General features: G+C 54.2%; 2 protein-coding genes across 2 annotated transcripts in view; one reads left to right on the top strand and one right to left on the bottom strand.

Moving 5' to 3' along the window:
• The window catches only part of capns1b (calpain, small subunit 1 b), a 193456-nt gene that overhangs the window by 32011 nt on the left and 147058 nt on the right, over nucleotides 1-14387 (top strand). The window lies entirely within an intron of this gene.
• Nucleotides 4850-14387, bottom strand: part of timm50 (translocase of inner mitochondrial membrane 50 homolog (S. cerevisiae)) — a 28838-nt gene continuing 19300 nt past the window's right edge. Inside the window, exons 7-11 of the mRNA XM_070970476.1 lie at nucleotides 9953-10057; nucleotides 8997-9095; nucleotides 6347-6503; nucleotides 6136-6242; nucleotides 4850-6050 (exon numbers count right to left, since the gene is read on the bottom strand). Of these exons, the coding sequence (XP_070826577.1) occupies nucleotides 5952-6050; nucleotides 6136-6242; nucleotides 6347-6503; nucleotides 8997-9095; nucleotides 9953-10057 (567 nt within the window). The 3' untranslated portion in view covers nucleotides 4850-5951. The remainder of the gene's footprint in view (nucleotides 6051-6135; nucleotides 6243-6346; nucleotides 6504-8996; nucleotides 9096-9952; nucleotides 10058-14387) is intronic.

Below are 14387 nucleotides of genomic sequence, written 5' to 3'. Positions count from 1 at the left end.
CAGTGACGCAGACAGTGAATGAAAGTGGCCTCCGCGCGCGGGGTCTCCTCGTTCAACAGGTAACAGCTGCGTATGAATACCTGCGCGCAGACATCATTCAACTCTGGAGGCTCATTGGAGGGAAATTAAAGACGTTCATCCGTCACGAGCTGTGACATATGTGCGTCCATTAAACACACTATGAAATAAAACCTGAACACGGTGCTCGTGACAAACTGCCCTCTGATGTCACTGAGGAGAACTCACAGCTGAAGGCTCGAGGGACACAAAGATCAGGAACAGGTTTCTCTGACCAGCAGCCGATGGACCTCTGGAGACCTGTGGAGGCCTGTGGAGGTCTCTGGAGGTCTCTGGACTCTCCGGAGGCCTGTGGAGGTCTCTGGAGGTCTGAGCCGCTGCTGGTCTGGAGGACCTCAGAACACGAACGCCTGTCAGTGACGCGGCTCGTGCGCGCTCTGTGCTCCATTGATTGATAACAATGATCATTAATCACAGACACAGTAGTTCTGCAGAAGCTACCTGCTCAGCACGTGCAGCGTCCGCTCCCTGGAGAGCACGGGGGGCGCGTGCATTCAACACGAGGAAGCGTCACCGCCATCAGCCGACAATATGCACATATTCGATCGCGCGCCATCTGCTTATCGATCTGCTGTCCCCCCTCCTCCCCCTCCTCCTCCTCTCAGGTCGGCAGATTCCACAAAAGATAAGCACGCCACGCGCCCCCCGGATGGGCAGGTGCGCGCGCCCCTGCGAAGGTTTTGCTCGTCTCCACAGAGCAGACCGTCACTGCGCTCCGTCACGCGCACGTCAGCGTCAAACTGCCGGGAAAAAAGTTTTTATGTCACAATGACACGTGACTCGTTTTAGTGGTGCGAGATTATTACCGTTATCTGAGGCTACATGCAGGCACTGTTATTATGGGATGGTGTGTTTTGATCCGTATTACCTTTTGTCCCCCCACACGTGTCCAAATGGTCCGTGTGGAGGCGGCACGAGCGTTTGTTGAGGTGTGAGAACACACGGCGAGTGCCGCGTGCCCGAGGAGTCGGAGGAGAAGGCGGAGGAGGAGGAGGGTGGTCGATGGTGGGTGGTGGGGGGTACAGCCGTGGGAACGTCTGCTGAGGTGTGAGCAGATTGACCTCACACATGCGCGCTAAGAGCTCCGCGAGGCGTCAAAGCTGACACCTGCACGGACATGCGCAGACCGCAGCCCAACAAACGGAAACATCACAAACTGACCAACCAGCTTTTACCTGTCAGAGGGCCCGTCTTCACCCCGCCCCCTCACCTGAAGGTGAAAGATGATTGGCTGTCCAGCAGCAGAGGAAGAGGACTTCAATCTGTTTAATTTCCACTGAAACATTTCAGAAGCTTCATGTTCAGAGTTAACATTTCTTGTGAAATGAATGAACAAATATGGATTTAAGACCCATCTGAACATGAAGAGGCCTAAAACAAACTCTCATTCTCCACTGATGGAGACTGAGCGCGCGTCTGTGTGGTGGTGATGATGATGATGATGATGATGATGGTGAAGGTGCTACTTTTCAGCCCCTGCAGGCTGTTGGCTCGGCTAGCCTGCTGTTAGCATCTGACAGGGAGGCAAATGGCTGACTCGTAAACTTCAGCGTTCCCAGGTTCACACCTCCACAGCTCCCAGTAACAGAGCGCAGAGCCGGTGGGAACACTGGGAGAGAGCTCGCTCCCAGCAGCGCACAGGAGGCCAAAGAATGAGACGTGGAAGCGCAGACACGCCGCCATGTTTGACGAGCTGCAGGAGAGTTTTGAAGCAGAACTGAATGATGCGAATTTTAAAGACTTCGAGACAAATCAGCTCCGGAACAATCCGAGCGTTTAAAGAGCAGAGAAGCAAACAAAGCTCGTGAATGAGTCACGAATGAACCAAGTGATTTCTAACCAGGCTGAAGAGTGAGTCACAGCACAACACAGAGAAATGAACAAATCACTTCAGTCTGTCTCTACGTCCCAAACGCACGCTGAGTAATATCTGCTCACTGTGGGAATACAGCAGAAACACCGGCCCAGTACTCAGACCTTTGACTTCAGTGAAGGTACAAGTACCACTGTGTAACAGTACTCTGTTACAAGTAAAAGTCCTGCATTGAAAACTGCATTTAAGTAAAAGTACAGAAGTATCAGCATTAAAATCTGAGCCTCTCCAAAAGTTAAAGTGGAGAACTGATGAAGAACAGCTCATTTCAGAGGAAACTGAACTACAAGCAGTACAAAGTGGTAGAAATATTTGAGCGGCTCAGTACTCGAGTAAAAGTACTTCAGTTACATCCTCTGACGTCCTGCTGGACGAAATGGCCAGTTTCAACAAAACTAACGTTGATGTTCAGGTGTTTCCATCCAACATGGCTGCCGTCAGGGCAGATCTCCTCCTCCTCCTCCTCCTCCTCCTCCTCCTCCTCCTCCTCCTCCTCCTCCTGCTGTGCCCTGAGGAAACGGCTGTAAACACAAACTGACAGATTAAATGAGCAGTTTGGATTTTACATGATGCTTAATTCTCAAACCGCCAACAGAGCTGTGATTAACACACACACACACACACACACACACACACACACACACACACACACACACACACACACACACACACACACACACACACACACAGCCGCGGGCATCATTAGGGATCTTGGCACGTGGTCGTCTGTCCGCTGCGGGGGGGGGGGGGGGGGGGGGGGGGGTCCTCGCGCCGCCTCCCTGACCTGACAGTTTGCAGGTAGGTGTGAGCCCCGCCCCCCTCCTCCCGCCACTTGTCGCGTCGTTTCACGCGCTGCTGCCAGAGCACATTACCATGACTGAGAAGGCGCGAAGACACGCGCGTTCGCACGCACTCGCGCGGCTGTTCGAAGGTCCGCGTGCAGACGTAAGGCACGCGCTCAGGTCTCCGTTGCGCACACGCATTAAACACACACATCATATTAACATGGTGGAGCTTCGGGAGGGGAAGAGCAGAGGAAAGTAACTGAATACTTTTACTGAGAGGGACGTCCAGGACACTGGACGCTGCTTGTCCTCCACTGCTCCATCTGACAGAGACGTCACTTCACAGACAAACACAGCCTGAGACCAGCTCAGAGGACGTGTCAGTACACAGTAATACTTGTATTCTAAAGTACTGCAGATATAATAAAGTACTGCAGTGTAACAGATGAGACATGCAGTATTGATCAGTATTAATCGTCCTCATCAGCTCAGCGTCGGCTCCTGAACTCAATGGGATGAAGGAAATTAAGACAAAATACTCCCAGTTTAAGAAGTTTGTCCTGTTAATCCCCATCAGGAGTTTTACTGCAGCTACTTAAAGTTTTACAGCGCTGGAGTCAGAAGGATCCGCCCGCGGCCTCCTTAAACCTCTGATCTGTCAGAGCAGCATTTTCAGCAGCGTTCAATCCGCCTCCACTAAAAGCTTCTTCGCAGCTCGCCGAGGATCCGAGCCCAGCTGGAAACCGTCCCGGGCCGCCGTCCTCCTGCGGCCTCGGCGGTTTCCAGGCCTGTTTACGAGGCGCTCAGAGCAGTTTGGCTGAGCGGCGTGTGAAGTTTGGCCTGGCCATCGTTCTGCACGTCCTCATCACTGATCACTGCACCTGACCGCCTCAGGACAGGTAACAGCCTGATTCAAGGCAGTGTCCCTCGTTAACGTCCTCAGCTTCACGATGGAAGAAGCCCATAGCTCAATGTTTGCTTTTGTCAGCACTACGGAAGCCCAGTGCTGCCAAAAACACAATTAAAGAGTGGAAATAAGTTTAATTTAACAAATATTTTTACGGTCAGTCGAAATTTGGAAACAGAAAATGAGAAAATCTAAATTTTGACAGTTAAAATCTTTGACTTTAGTGTCCAGATGAAGACAAAACCTGAACTTTACGATCAGTCATTCACAGACGCTTTCATCCAAAGCGACGCACACATGAATTCACCAGCGATGGCGCAGCATCGGGGACATTTAGGCCTTCAGCATGTGGACTGAAGCCGGGGATCGAACCAGCAACCTTCTGATGGGTGGACGCCCGCTCTGCCTCCTGAGCCGCAGACGCCCCTAAACCTCCTAAATCAGAACTTTAAATTATTGAACACAAAAGAAAAAAATCTGCTTAAATAAAGAAACATACTTTTCTTTTCACTTGAGTCAAAATGATGAAATACAGAAATTTAGACTTTAAAAATGTCAAAATCAAACAAAATATTAGGTGCGGTGAAGGCTGCCGCTCCTCTTCCTCTTCTGGCAAGGCCTTTCAGGCGGTCCTCACACCTCCAACCGAGAGGAGGAAAGAAGGCAGGTTTACGGGCTGCGAGTCGGCTTTAAACCAGGGCTGCAGAGGATTCCTGAGGTTTGGTCGGGTTCAGCTGCTCCCACTTCCTGTTATCGACCTCGACGTGAACACGGCGAGAGCGTGTGGTGAGCATCTGCAGCTCAGAGGAGAAGCAAACATCCAGATGTCCTCCTGAGCTCCAGACAGACGTTACTTCAACATCATGTCCTTCAGAGTTCACGTCCTCCACCGAAGACAGACGAGGACGCCGTTTATCCTGATCTGCTGGACATCATCGGAGCGCTTCGACTCAACAATATTTGGCTTGTTCCTCAGAGCCGTCAGTGGAAACTCGCTTAAAAAGGGAAAATTCACTGGTTGTAAACAGCGAAGGAAAAAGTGACTCATTAAAGTAATGAGCAATTAAAGTAATTTATAGAAGTGGAAAGACAATCCAAACGCTCATTATCCCGCTGAGCGAAGGCCCAAGCCGGCGAACAACAGCACATTTACAAAAACATGAAGGAGAGAAAGAAACAGGCGGCCGTCAATGAACGACACAACAACGTGATTTGTCTCCTTTATTGAGGACGTGGATGTGAGTGGACACGAACACGAGTCACAGAAGCTTCAACAAGCACAAGAAGACCAACGGCAGCTGAGCCTCGCCGCCGCCAGAGGACAGAGTCTGACCCCGTCCAGACCGTCCCTCCACAGCATGCGTGGACATTAAATAACGTCCGTAGAGAAGGGACGTTTGTCTCCTCAATGTTCTTATTTAAGAAACGTGGATTCATCCGCCGCTGAAAATAGAGCCAGCACATGTTCTACTTCCTCCTGTTTGTCTGATGAAACCTACAGCGAGCGGCTGTTTGAAGAGACGATGGAGTCTTTTAAAAAACCCGGCAGCTGGGGAGCCAATGAGCTCGCAGCGGACAGGAAGTTGAATAACACACACTGACGTGGAAGTGACAGATCAGGAGGAAGGCGGGAACTGGACGGGAAGCTCTAAGTCTTCACTTCCTGTCTCCCCCCACAGCTCAGCTGCCATTCCAGTCTTTATAGTGGCGTTTGCCCCCCCATGCCCCCCCGCCAACACGCAGACATATTCAATAAAGCCTTAAATCTATTTATTCTTTTATTTTTCTTCTAAACATTATTCAGGGTGTGAGCGTCGTCACCTCCAGCAGCCGTCCGACACACAGAGGAACAGAAATAAAATAAAATACACATTGATGTTGATGTCACAGAGCACTGCTGATCTCAGGTCAGATCCTGTGAGTGGCGGCGCTGACCTCGAGGCCGATGGCAGATCTCAGACCAGCCTCCAACCACCAACAACAGTTCAACTCGACCTGGATCCTCCCTCTAGTTTTTTTTAACCAATCAGCAGCTTGAGACACATCAGGTGACACCGAGATGACCGAGGGAGGGGGCTGCCGATGCACCGCTTCCAAAAAAACAGGAAGTGCCTCTCTCATTGGTGCAGAGGCCGGCCAATGTTCCAGCACAGCAGACCTGTCCGCTGAGACGTGATTGGTTGCTCGTGATGCTCAGCTACAGGACGCAGGCCTCCCCCCTCCCGCCTCTGTCCTCTGGCCCCTCCCCTCACCTCAACAGATGGAGAGCTGGGCTGCGATTGGTGGAAGCGTAAGAGGGGGGCGGGGCTCATTGCTGCTTGGAGCGCCAGAACCGTGAAGCGATGGAGCCGAGAGAGAGTCCCTGTTTCTTCTGCTGGGAGAGCTCGGCCAGACGCTGCTCCTCCTCCTGACAGACAGACACACGCGTCAGCCAATCACATCAAAGGAAAGCCAGACAAACAGAAAGGGGCGCGTTTGATGTCTCCTCCCACCTGTGCCAGCTGAGCCTGCCTGCGTTTGAAGGCCTCGATGGGGTCGTCCTCCAGAGCGTAGTTCTCCAACACGGAGCGGACGTCGTCCACGCCGCTCAGAGCGATGGCTGACAGGAGGACAGACAGGAGGACAGACAGCAGGACACCGTTCAAACATCTCACCACAAAGAAAAACCTACACTTTTCACAGCTGATGATGATGGCGTCTTACTCTTGAGGAAGTTGGCGAGGTCGTACAGCGTCCTGTCCTCTGAGTTCCCGTCCCACTTCTTCAGGGCCATCCCGTTGAAGGGCTGCAGGCTGAACGCCTCCCGCTTACAGTCCACCACGATCACCTTACTGCTGTCCCGGTTCAGACACGACACGTCCTGACAGACCAGAGACGGGACGGATGTTAGAGAGACACTCGGAGCTCTAAGACAGAGACGCAGAGATTAACGTGGGTTTACTTCACCCCCCCACCCCCCGCAGGACCCTCTGACCTTCTTAAGCCTGATCAAATAAACAACTTTATTATCATCTTAATGATCCTTAATATTCAAACACACACACACACACACACACACACACACACACACACACACACACACACACACACACACACACACACACACTTTCTCTGGTGGCTCCAGCTGGTGATTGTCAGAGTGTGTGTGAGACAGATGGACGGGGACGCTGCTCCTTGTCTCTATCAACCCCCCCAAACCCCAGCAGACACGTCCGTCCTCCACACAACCAATGAATACAAGGCATCTGTCCTGTGTGTGCGTGTGTGCGTGTGTGCGTGTGTGTAGAGCTGTGTCTGTACACACAGTTGTGCAGTTATTTATTTTTATTTTTGCAGACTTGCTGTCACACAGGTCCAGGTCCTGGTCCAGGTCCTGGTCCAGGTCCTGGTCCTGGTCCTGGTCCTGCTCCAGTTTCCTCCTGTCATTCTATTGGTCAATGGCGTCCCGCCTGCACTGGATGCTCTGCGCTGGTCGTCGTCCCGCCATGATGCCTCACCCTCCAACATGTGGTCAAACGGTCCCGTTCCTGCCGTTCACTCTACATAAACTCCAGCAGCCGGACCGGACCAGAGCGAGAGGACTGCGGGTTAAAGGTCAGCGGCTCGTCACTTGAGTCAGAGCGGCCACGTCCTGTCTGCTGACACATCCAGGCTACCGTAGCGCGTCTGGATGTTTGTGGATCTTTGTGTTTTTGGATGCTGGGTAACTCCCACACACTCGCCGCGTCAATGAAAGGTTATTGGCAGGAGTCACCTGTGGGTGCCACGGCGTCAACGGCCAGCGGAGACGTGACGGCGCTTCACTGCGGCTCAAAGCGTGAAAAAATAAACAACAAAGATGAACGCTTCAGTCCGAAATAAGCATCGGCCAATCAGACGATTCTAAACATCAAAGGTAGCGTTTCACCTGCTGAACAGGTCACATGTTTACATCCTGTTGACATTTCTCTGCTAGCTGAATGCTCGGCTGTAAACGCTGCTCGTGTTTGTGTTGTGGTGGGGACAGAGACGGGGACACAGACAGAGACACGGACAGCAGGACAGAAGTCTGAGGCCGGACAGTTAATCCAACTGTTGAACAGACAATAAGACGTCTGATCCACTTCAGGCCTGAGCCGACGCTCGGATGCGGGCCAGCGAACAATAGCTGCTCGTCGGTCAGGTCGGTGAGACGGTCGACGCCGCGGTTGGCGAGGAGTTAACGCGACTTGAGTGAACGAATCAGGAAGCCGAGGGGTCGCGCGGCCTCTTCGAGTCACAATAAAAAGCTGCCTTAAACTCTTGAACTCCGTCCGGGCGCTGCACCGCGCCGTCGCCTCGCCGTTCCACCGAAGGAACGCGAGCGACGCGGCAAGCTGCTGGTTGCATTGTGGGTAACGTGGCTCTGCCGCATCCATCAGCTGTTTGCACGGTTACTTCTGCTGATTGGGTGCACCCGCAGCACGACGAGCGTCAAACGACGAGAGCGCCATCGTTTGTAAACGACCGAACAAACCTGAAGCTCGCCGGACGACAGGCGGCAGAAAACGAGCATCAGGCCTCCACAACAACAACATCTTTAATTCGAGGGAAACTTTCCCTTTAACAGATGCAGCTGCTGACTCTCCGTCAGCACGCCGAGCATTAAGAACTCTCTCTGAGCATCTGCTGCCTGCAGGTCGGCACCGGCGTCAGAGACGAGGCTCACCGAGCCGTCTTCATGGGAAGTAGGTTAAACAGCTCTGCGCCACCTCCAGACTGTTGGTCAGCAACGCAGAGGCGACAGTTGGAGGGAGACAGAAGGAAGAGGAGGAGGGGGAGGAAGAAAGGGGGGGTGGAGAGAGAGGGGGGAGTAAAAGAAGTGGAGCAAAGGAAATGAGAGAGGAGAGGAGGAAAAGAAGGGAGGTGGGGGTGAAGGAGGGTGAACGGGAGGTGAGAGAAGAGGAAGAGGGGAGAGAGGGAAGGAGGCAGAAGGTTAATGAGGCCTGAGAGGGAAGGGGGGCTATTGTGAGGAGGAGGAGGAGGAGGAGGAGGAGGAGGAGGAGGAGGAGGAGGAGGAGGAGGAGGAGGATCAATGGCAGCAGCAGCAGAAGGCGGCAGCCTGATAGAACGGCGTTCAGGTGTTTGAGGTTTTCTCTCCTCTCCTCTAACGATCTGCGTGTTCACCTGCGTTCACCTGAAGCTGCTCACCTGTTTCACCTGAGGTCAGACTGAGACGCCGCCGAGGCCGGAGTGTTTCTAACAGCTGAACGAGACGAGATCCTCCTTCATGTCAGAGAGGAAGGAGGAAGACGACGGCGGTCTCTGAGTCATGAGGTCAAACACACATCCACACGCACACGCGCGCACGCACGCGCACACACACACACCATACCTTCACATGATGCCCCTCCATGTAGTGTGTAGCATCTCTGAAGAGACGATACATGACGAAACCCTGAGGGTCGATGCTGTCAATCAGAGGATACGCCGTCTGGAGACACACACACACACACACACACACACACACACACACAGAACACATCATCATCGCTGTAAAGTTTTAGCGTCACTTCGATGACCTCTGATGACCTCTGATGGATCTGTTCAGCCTGTGCAGACGTCACCTTCAGCTCTGGAAACATCTCTCTGATATTGCAGCACGTTTAACGTTTTATGGACACCAGATGAAGGCGTTAATGGAGGGAATAACCTGTGATTGACTGTTAATGTCTAACTGCAGCCCTAAAAAATAAGTAACTCAGGTTTGGCTGCGTGTGTGTGTGTGTGTGTGTGTGTGTGTGTGTGTGTGTGTGTGTGTTTTGCTGGCTTTCAGATGACCGTAAACAAGTCGACACACTTCACACACAAACAGAGCAGAGAGCCGACTGACGGCTCTGTTAGCATCTGAAAGGCCTGAGCATGTGTAAACAACAACAACGACAACAAGGAGACAAAGACCGCCTCGTGTGTGTGACAAACAGCTCGCCACACGACGCCAGCACGAATAAAACTCTGGATTTTATGTGTTAATCAGTGAGTTTTAGAGGCCATTTGTTTCCTCTGAGCAGCTTCCAGTCTTCATGCTAAGCTAAGCTAACAGAGGACAGAATCAGTCCTCCAACAGCTGGCCTGAGACCAGCTTTGTCCTCAGCTCTGTGTTATTAAAACGACTCAAAGTGTTTCCTTTAAGCAGCTTCTGCTCCTGAAGCAACGCGAAACAAACCGTCACCTCCAATCAGCTGCACAGAAACCTCTGAGGGCGTGTTTAGAGAAAACACACTGTGTGAGCGTGTGTGTGTGTGAGCGCGTGTGTGTGTGAGCGCGTGTGTGTGTGCGCCCACGCCTCACCATGCCGGTCTCTGCGGTGAAGATGACAATCTCGTAGAGCGGGGCGAGCTGCTGGAACAGGTAGTCGATGCCCGGACGCTTCTTAAACCTCCAACCCGTCGACAGCTGAAACAGACGAAAAACACCGAGTCAGCGTTAGTGAGGAGCTTCAAATCACGCAGAAAGTCGAGCAGAACATTGAGGTTATGATGAAAAGGCTGCTGGTTGGTGCACGGCAGACAATATTAAGGTTTTCATTTGATCTCGCACGCTCCTGCAGGGATCTGACTGGCCGACGCGGTGACCTTGAAACCACTTCAGTGGCCTCCTTTATTGTTCCCTCCATTAAACTCTACAGCGCTGCTTTTGACTGCTGCTCTGTGTGAGCTTGATAAATGTTCTGTTGGCTGTGTGTGTGCGTGCGTGTGTGTGTTTAGTGACCACACTGATGTTTTTTCTACACGGTGAAACTTTTTTTTAATTATCATTTACACTCAATCTCTTGCTGATCATCTGCAGCGATAACATGCTGGTGTCAGTTGAAGCGGTTACTGTTAGCGTGTGCGTGTGTGTGTGTGTGTGTGTGTGTGTGTGACAGGAAGTGAGGTGAGTGGTGGGGCAGGTGCAGCCACTTCTCAGTGTGTTTGCCTGTTTTAACAGGCGGCAGGTGTCGAGTTACAGCTGCTGCACACCTGTCAGGTAGGTGGATAGAGTGTGAGTGTGTGTGTGTGTGTGTGTGTGTGTGTGTGTGTGTGTGTGTGTGTGTGTGGAAGCAGGAGTGTCTCAGCAGACTAGAGTTGTCGACAGGTGGTGGGACACTCCTCCACCTCCACCTGTCCCATAGAGCCATTCACCTCCTCTGCTCCTCTGTTTGCTCTGTGACTGTTAATGAAACACGTTATAAATAAAGTTTAACGTCTGCTTCAGTCTGTTTTTCACCTGTTTCCCTGAGCTCACCTTCAGTCCAAATTTAACACCTGCATTTACCTGCAGGCTCTATGACATCACAGCTAGCCTGTAGCCAATCCCACAAACACAAGATTATTTGATAAAGGACGAGCGTGAGGAGGCGAGAGAGAGGAGGCGAGCGTGAGGAGACAAGCGTGAGGAGGCGAGAGAGAGGAGACGAGAGAGAGGAGACAAGCGTGAGGAGGCGAGAGAGAGGAGACAAGCGTGAGGAGGCGAGAGAGAGGAGACAAGCGTGAGGAGACGAGAGAGAGGAGGCGAGCGTGAGGAGACAAGCGTGAGGAGACAAGCATGAGGAGGCGAGCGTGAGGAGACAAGCGTGAGGAGGTGAGAGAGGAGACAAGCGTGAGGAGACAAGCGTGAGGAGGTGAGAGAGGAGACAAGCGTGAGGAGACAAGCGTGAGGAGGCGAGCGTGAGGAGACAAGCGTGAGGAGACAAGCGCGAGGAGACAAGCGCGAGGAGACAAGCGTGAGGAGACAAGCGTGAGGAGGCGAGCGTGAGGAGACAAGCGTGAGGAGGCGAGCGTGAGGAGACAAGCGTGAGGAGGTGAGAGAGGAGACAAGCGTGAGGAGACAAGCGTGAGGAGACAAGCGCGAGGAGACAAGCGTGAGGAGGCGAGCGTGAGGTAACAAGCGTGAGGAGGCGAGCGTGAGGAGGTGAGAGAGGAGACAAGCGTGAGGAGACAAGCGTGAGGAGGCGAGCATGAGGAGACAAGCGTGAGGAGGTGAGAGAGGAGACAAGCGTGAGGAGGCGAGCGTGAGGAGGTGAGAGAGGAGACAAGCGTGAGGAGACGAGCGTGAGGAGGCGAGCGTGAGGAGGCGAGCGTGAGGAGACAAGCGCGAGGAGACAAGCGCGAGGAGACAAGCGTGAGGAGACAAGCGTGAGGAGGCGAGCGTGAGGAGACAAGCGTGAGGAGGCGAGCGTGAGGAGACAAGCGTGAGGAGGTGAGAGAGGAGACAAGCGTGAGGAGACAAGCGTGAGGAGACAAGCGCGAGGAGACAAGCGTGAGGAGGCGAGCGTGAGGTAACAAGCGTGAGGAGGCGAGCGTGAGGAGGTGAGAGAGGAGACAAGCGTGAGGAGACAAGCGTGAGGAGGCGAGCATGAGGAGACAAGCGTGAGGAGGTGAGAGAGGAGACAAGCGTGAGGAGGCGAGCGTGAGGAGACAAGCGTGAGGAGGCGAGCGTGAGGAGACAAGCGTGAGGAGGTGAGAGAGGAGACAAGCGTGAGGAGACAAGCGTGAGGAGGCGAGCATGAGGAGACAAGCGTGAGGAGGTGAGAGAGGAGACAAGCGTGAGGAGGCGAGAGAGAGGAGACGAGAGAGAGGAGACAAGCGTGAGGAGGCGAGAGAGAGGAGACAAGCGTGAGGAGGCGAGAGAGAGGAGACAAGCGTGAGGAGACGAGAGAGAGGAGGCGAGCGTGAGGAGACAAGCGTGAGGAGACAAGCATGAGGAGGCGAGCGTGAGGAGACAAGCGTGAGGAGGCGAGCGTGAGGAGACAAGCGTGAGGAGGTGAGAGAGGAGACAAGCGTGAGGAGACAAGCGTGAGGAGGTGAGAGAGGAGACAAGCGTGAGGAGACAAGCGTGAGGAGGCGAGCGTGAGGAGGCGAGCGTGAGGAGACAAGCGTGAGGAGACAAGCGTGAGGAGACAAGCGCGAGGAGACAAGCGCGAGGAGACAAGCGTGAGGAGGCGAGCGTGAGGAGACAAGCGTGAGGAGGCGAGCGTGAGGAGACAAGCGTGAGGAGGTGAGAGAGGAGACAAGCGTGAGGAGACAAGCGTGAGGAGGCGAGCGTGAGGAGACAAGCGTGAGGAGGTGAGAGAGGAGACAAGCGTGAGGAGACAAGCGTGAGGAGGCGAGCATGAGGAGACAAGCGTGAGGAGGTGAGAGAGGAGACAAGCGTGAGGAGGCGAGCGTGAGGAGACAAGCGTGAGGAGGCGAGCGTGAGGAGACAAGCGTGAGGAGGTGAGAGAGGAGACAAGCGTGAGGAGACAAGCGTGAGGAGACAAGCGCGAGGAGACAAGCGTGAGGAGGCGAGCGTGAGGTAACAAGCGTGAGGAGGCGAGCGTGAGGAGGTGAGAGAGGAGACAAGCGTGAGGAGACAAGCGTGAGGAGGCGAGCATGAGGAGACAAGCGTGAGGAGGTGAGAGAGGAGACAAGCGTGAGGAGGCGAGCGTGAGGAGGTGAGAGAGGAGACAAGCGTGAGGAGACAAGCGTGAGGAGGCGAGCGTGAGGAGACAAGCGTGAGGAGACAAGCGCGAGGAGACAAGCGCGAGGAGACAAGCGTGAGGAGACAAGCGTGAGGAGGCGAGCGTGAGGAGACAAGCGTGAGGAGGCGAGCGTGAGGAGACAAGCGTGAGGAGGTGAGAGAGGAGACAAGCGTGAGGAGACAAGCGTGAGGAGACAAGCGCGAGGAGACAAGCGTGAGGAGGCGAGCGTGAGGTAACAAGCGTGAGGAGGCGAGCGTGAGGAGGTGAGAGAGGAGACAAGCGTGAGGAGACAAGCGTGAGGAGGCGAGCATGAGGAGACAAGCGTGAGGAGGTGAGAGAGGAGACAAGCGTGAGGAGGCGAGCGTGAGGAGACAAGCGTGAGGAGGCGAGCGTGAGGAGACAAGCGTGAGGAGGTGAGAGAGGAGACAAGCGTGAGGAGACAAGCGTGAGGAGGCGAGCATGAGGAGACAAGCGTGAGGAGGTGAGAGAGGAGACAAGCGTGAGGAGGCGAGAGAGAGGAGACGAGAGAGAGGAGACAAGCGTGAGGAGGCGAGAGAGAGGAGACAAGCGTGAGGAGGCGAGAGAGAGGAGACAAGCGTGAGGAGACGAGAGAGAGGAGGCGAGCGTGAGGAGACAAGCGTGAGGAGACAAGCATGAGGAGGCGAGCGTGAGGAGACAAGCGTGAGGAGGCGAGCGTGAGGAGACAAGCGTGAGGAGGTGAGAGAGGAGACAAGCGTGAGGAGACAAGCGTGAGGAGGTGAGAGAGGAGACAAGCGTGAGGAGACAAGCGTGAGGAGGCGAGCGTGAGGAGGCGAGCGTGAGGAGACAAGCGTGAGGAGACAAGCGTGAGGAGACAAGCGCGAGGAGACAAGCGTGAGGAGGCGAGCGTGAGGAGACAAGCGTGAGGAGGCGAGCGTGAGGAGACAAGCGTGAGGAGGTGAGAGAGGAGACAAGCGTGAGGAGACAAGCGTGAGGAGGCGAGCGTGAGGAGACAAGCGTGAGGAGGTGAGAGAGGAGACAAGCGTGAGGAGACAAGCGTGAGGAGGCGAGCATGAGGAGACAAGCGTGAGGAGGTGAGAGAGGAGACAAGCGTGAGGAGGCGAGCGTGAGGAGACAAGCGTGAGGAGGCGAGCGTGAGGAGACAAGCGTGAGGAGGTGAGAGAGGAGACAAGCGTGAGGAGACAAGCGTGAGGAGGCGAGCATGAGGAGACAAGCGTGAGGAGGTGAGAGAGGAGACAAGCGTGAGGAGGCGAGCGTGAGGAGACAAGCGTGAGGAGGCGAGCG

This window comes from Chaetodon trifascialis, chromosome 9 (genome assembly GCF_039877785.1).
Source record: "Chaetodon trifascialis isolate fChaTrf1 chromosome 9, fChaTrf1.hap1, whole genome shotgun sequence".
NCBI lineage: Eukaryota > Metazoa > Chordata > Actinopteri > Chaetodontiformes > Chaetodontidae > Chaetodon > Chaetodon trifascialis.
The sequence above is the reverse complement of the archived record's forward strand: the minus strand, read 5'-3'. Positions and strand labels throughout refer to the sequence as shown.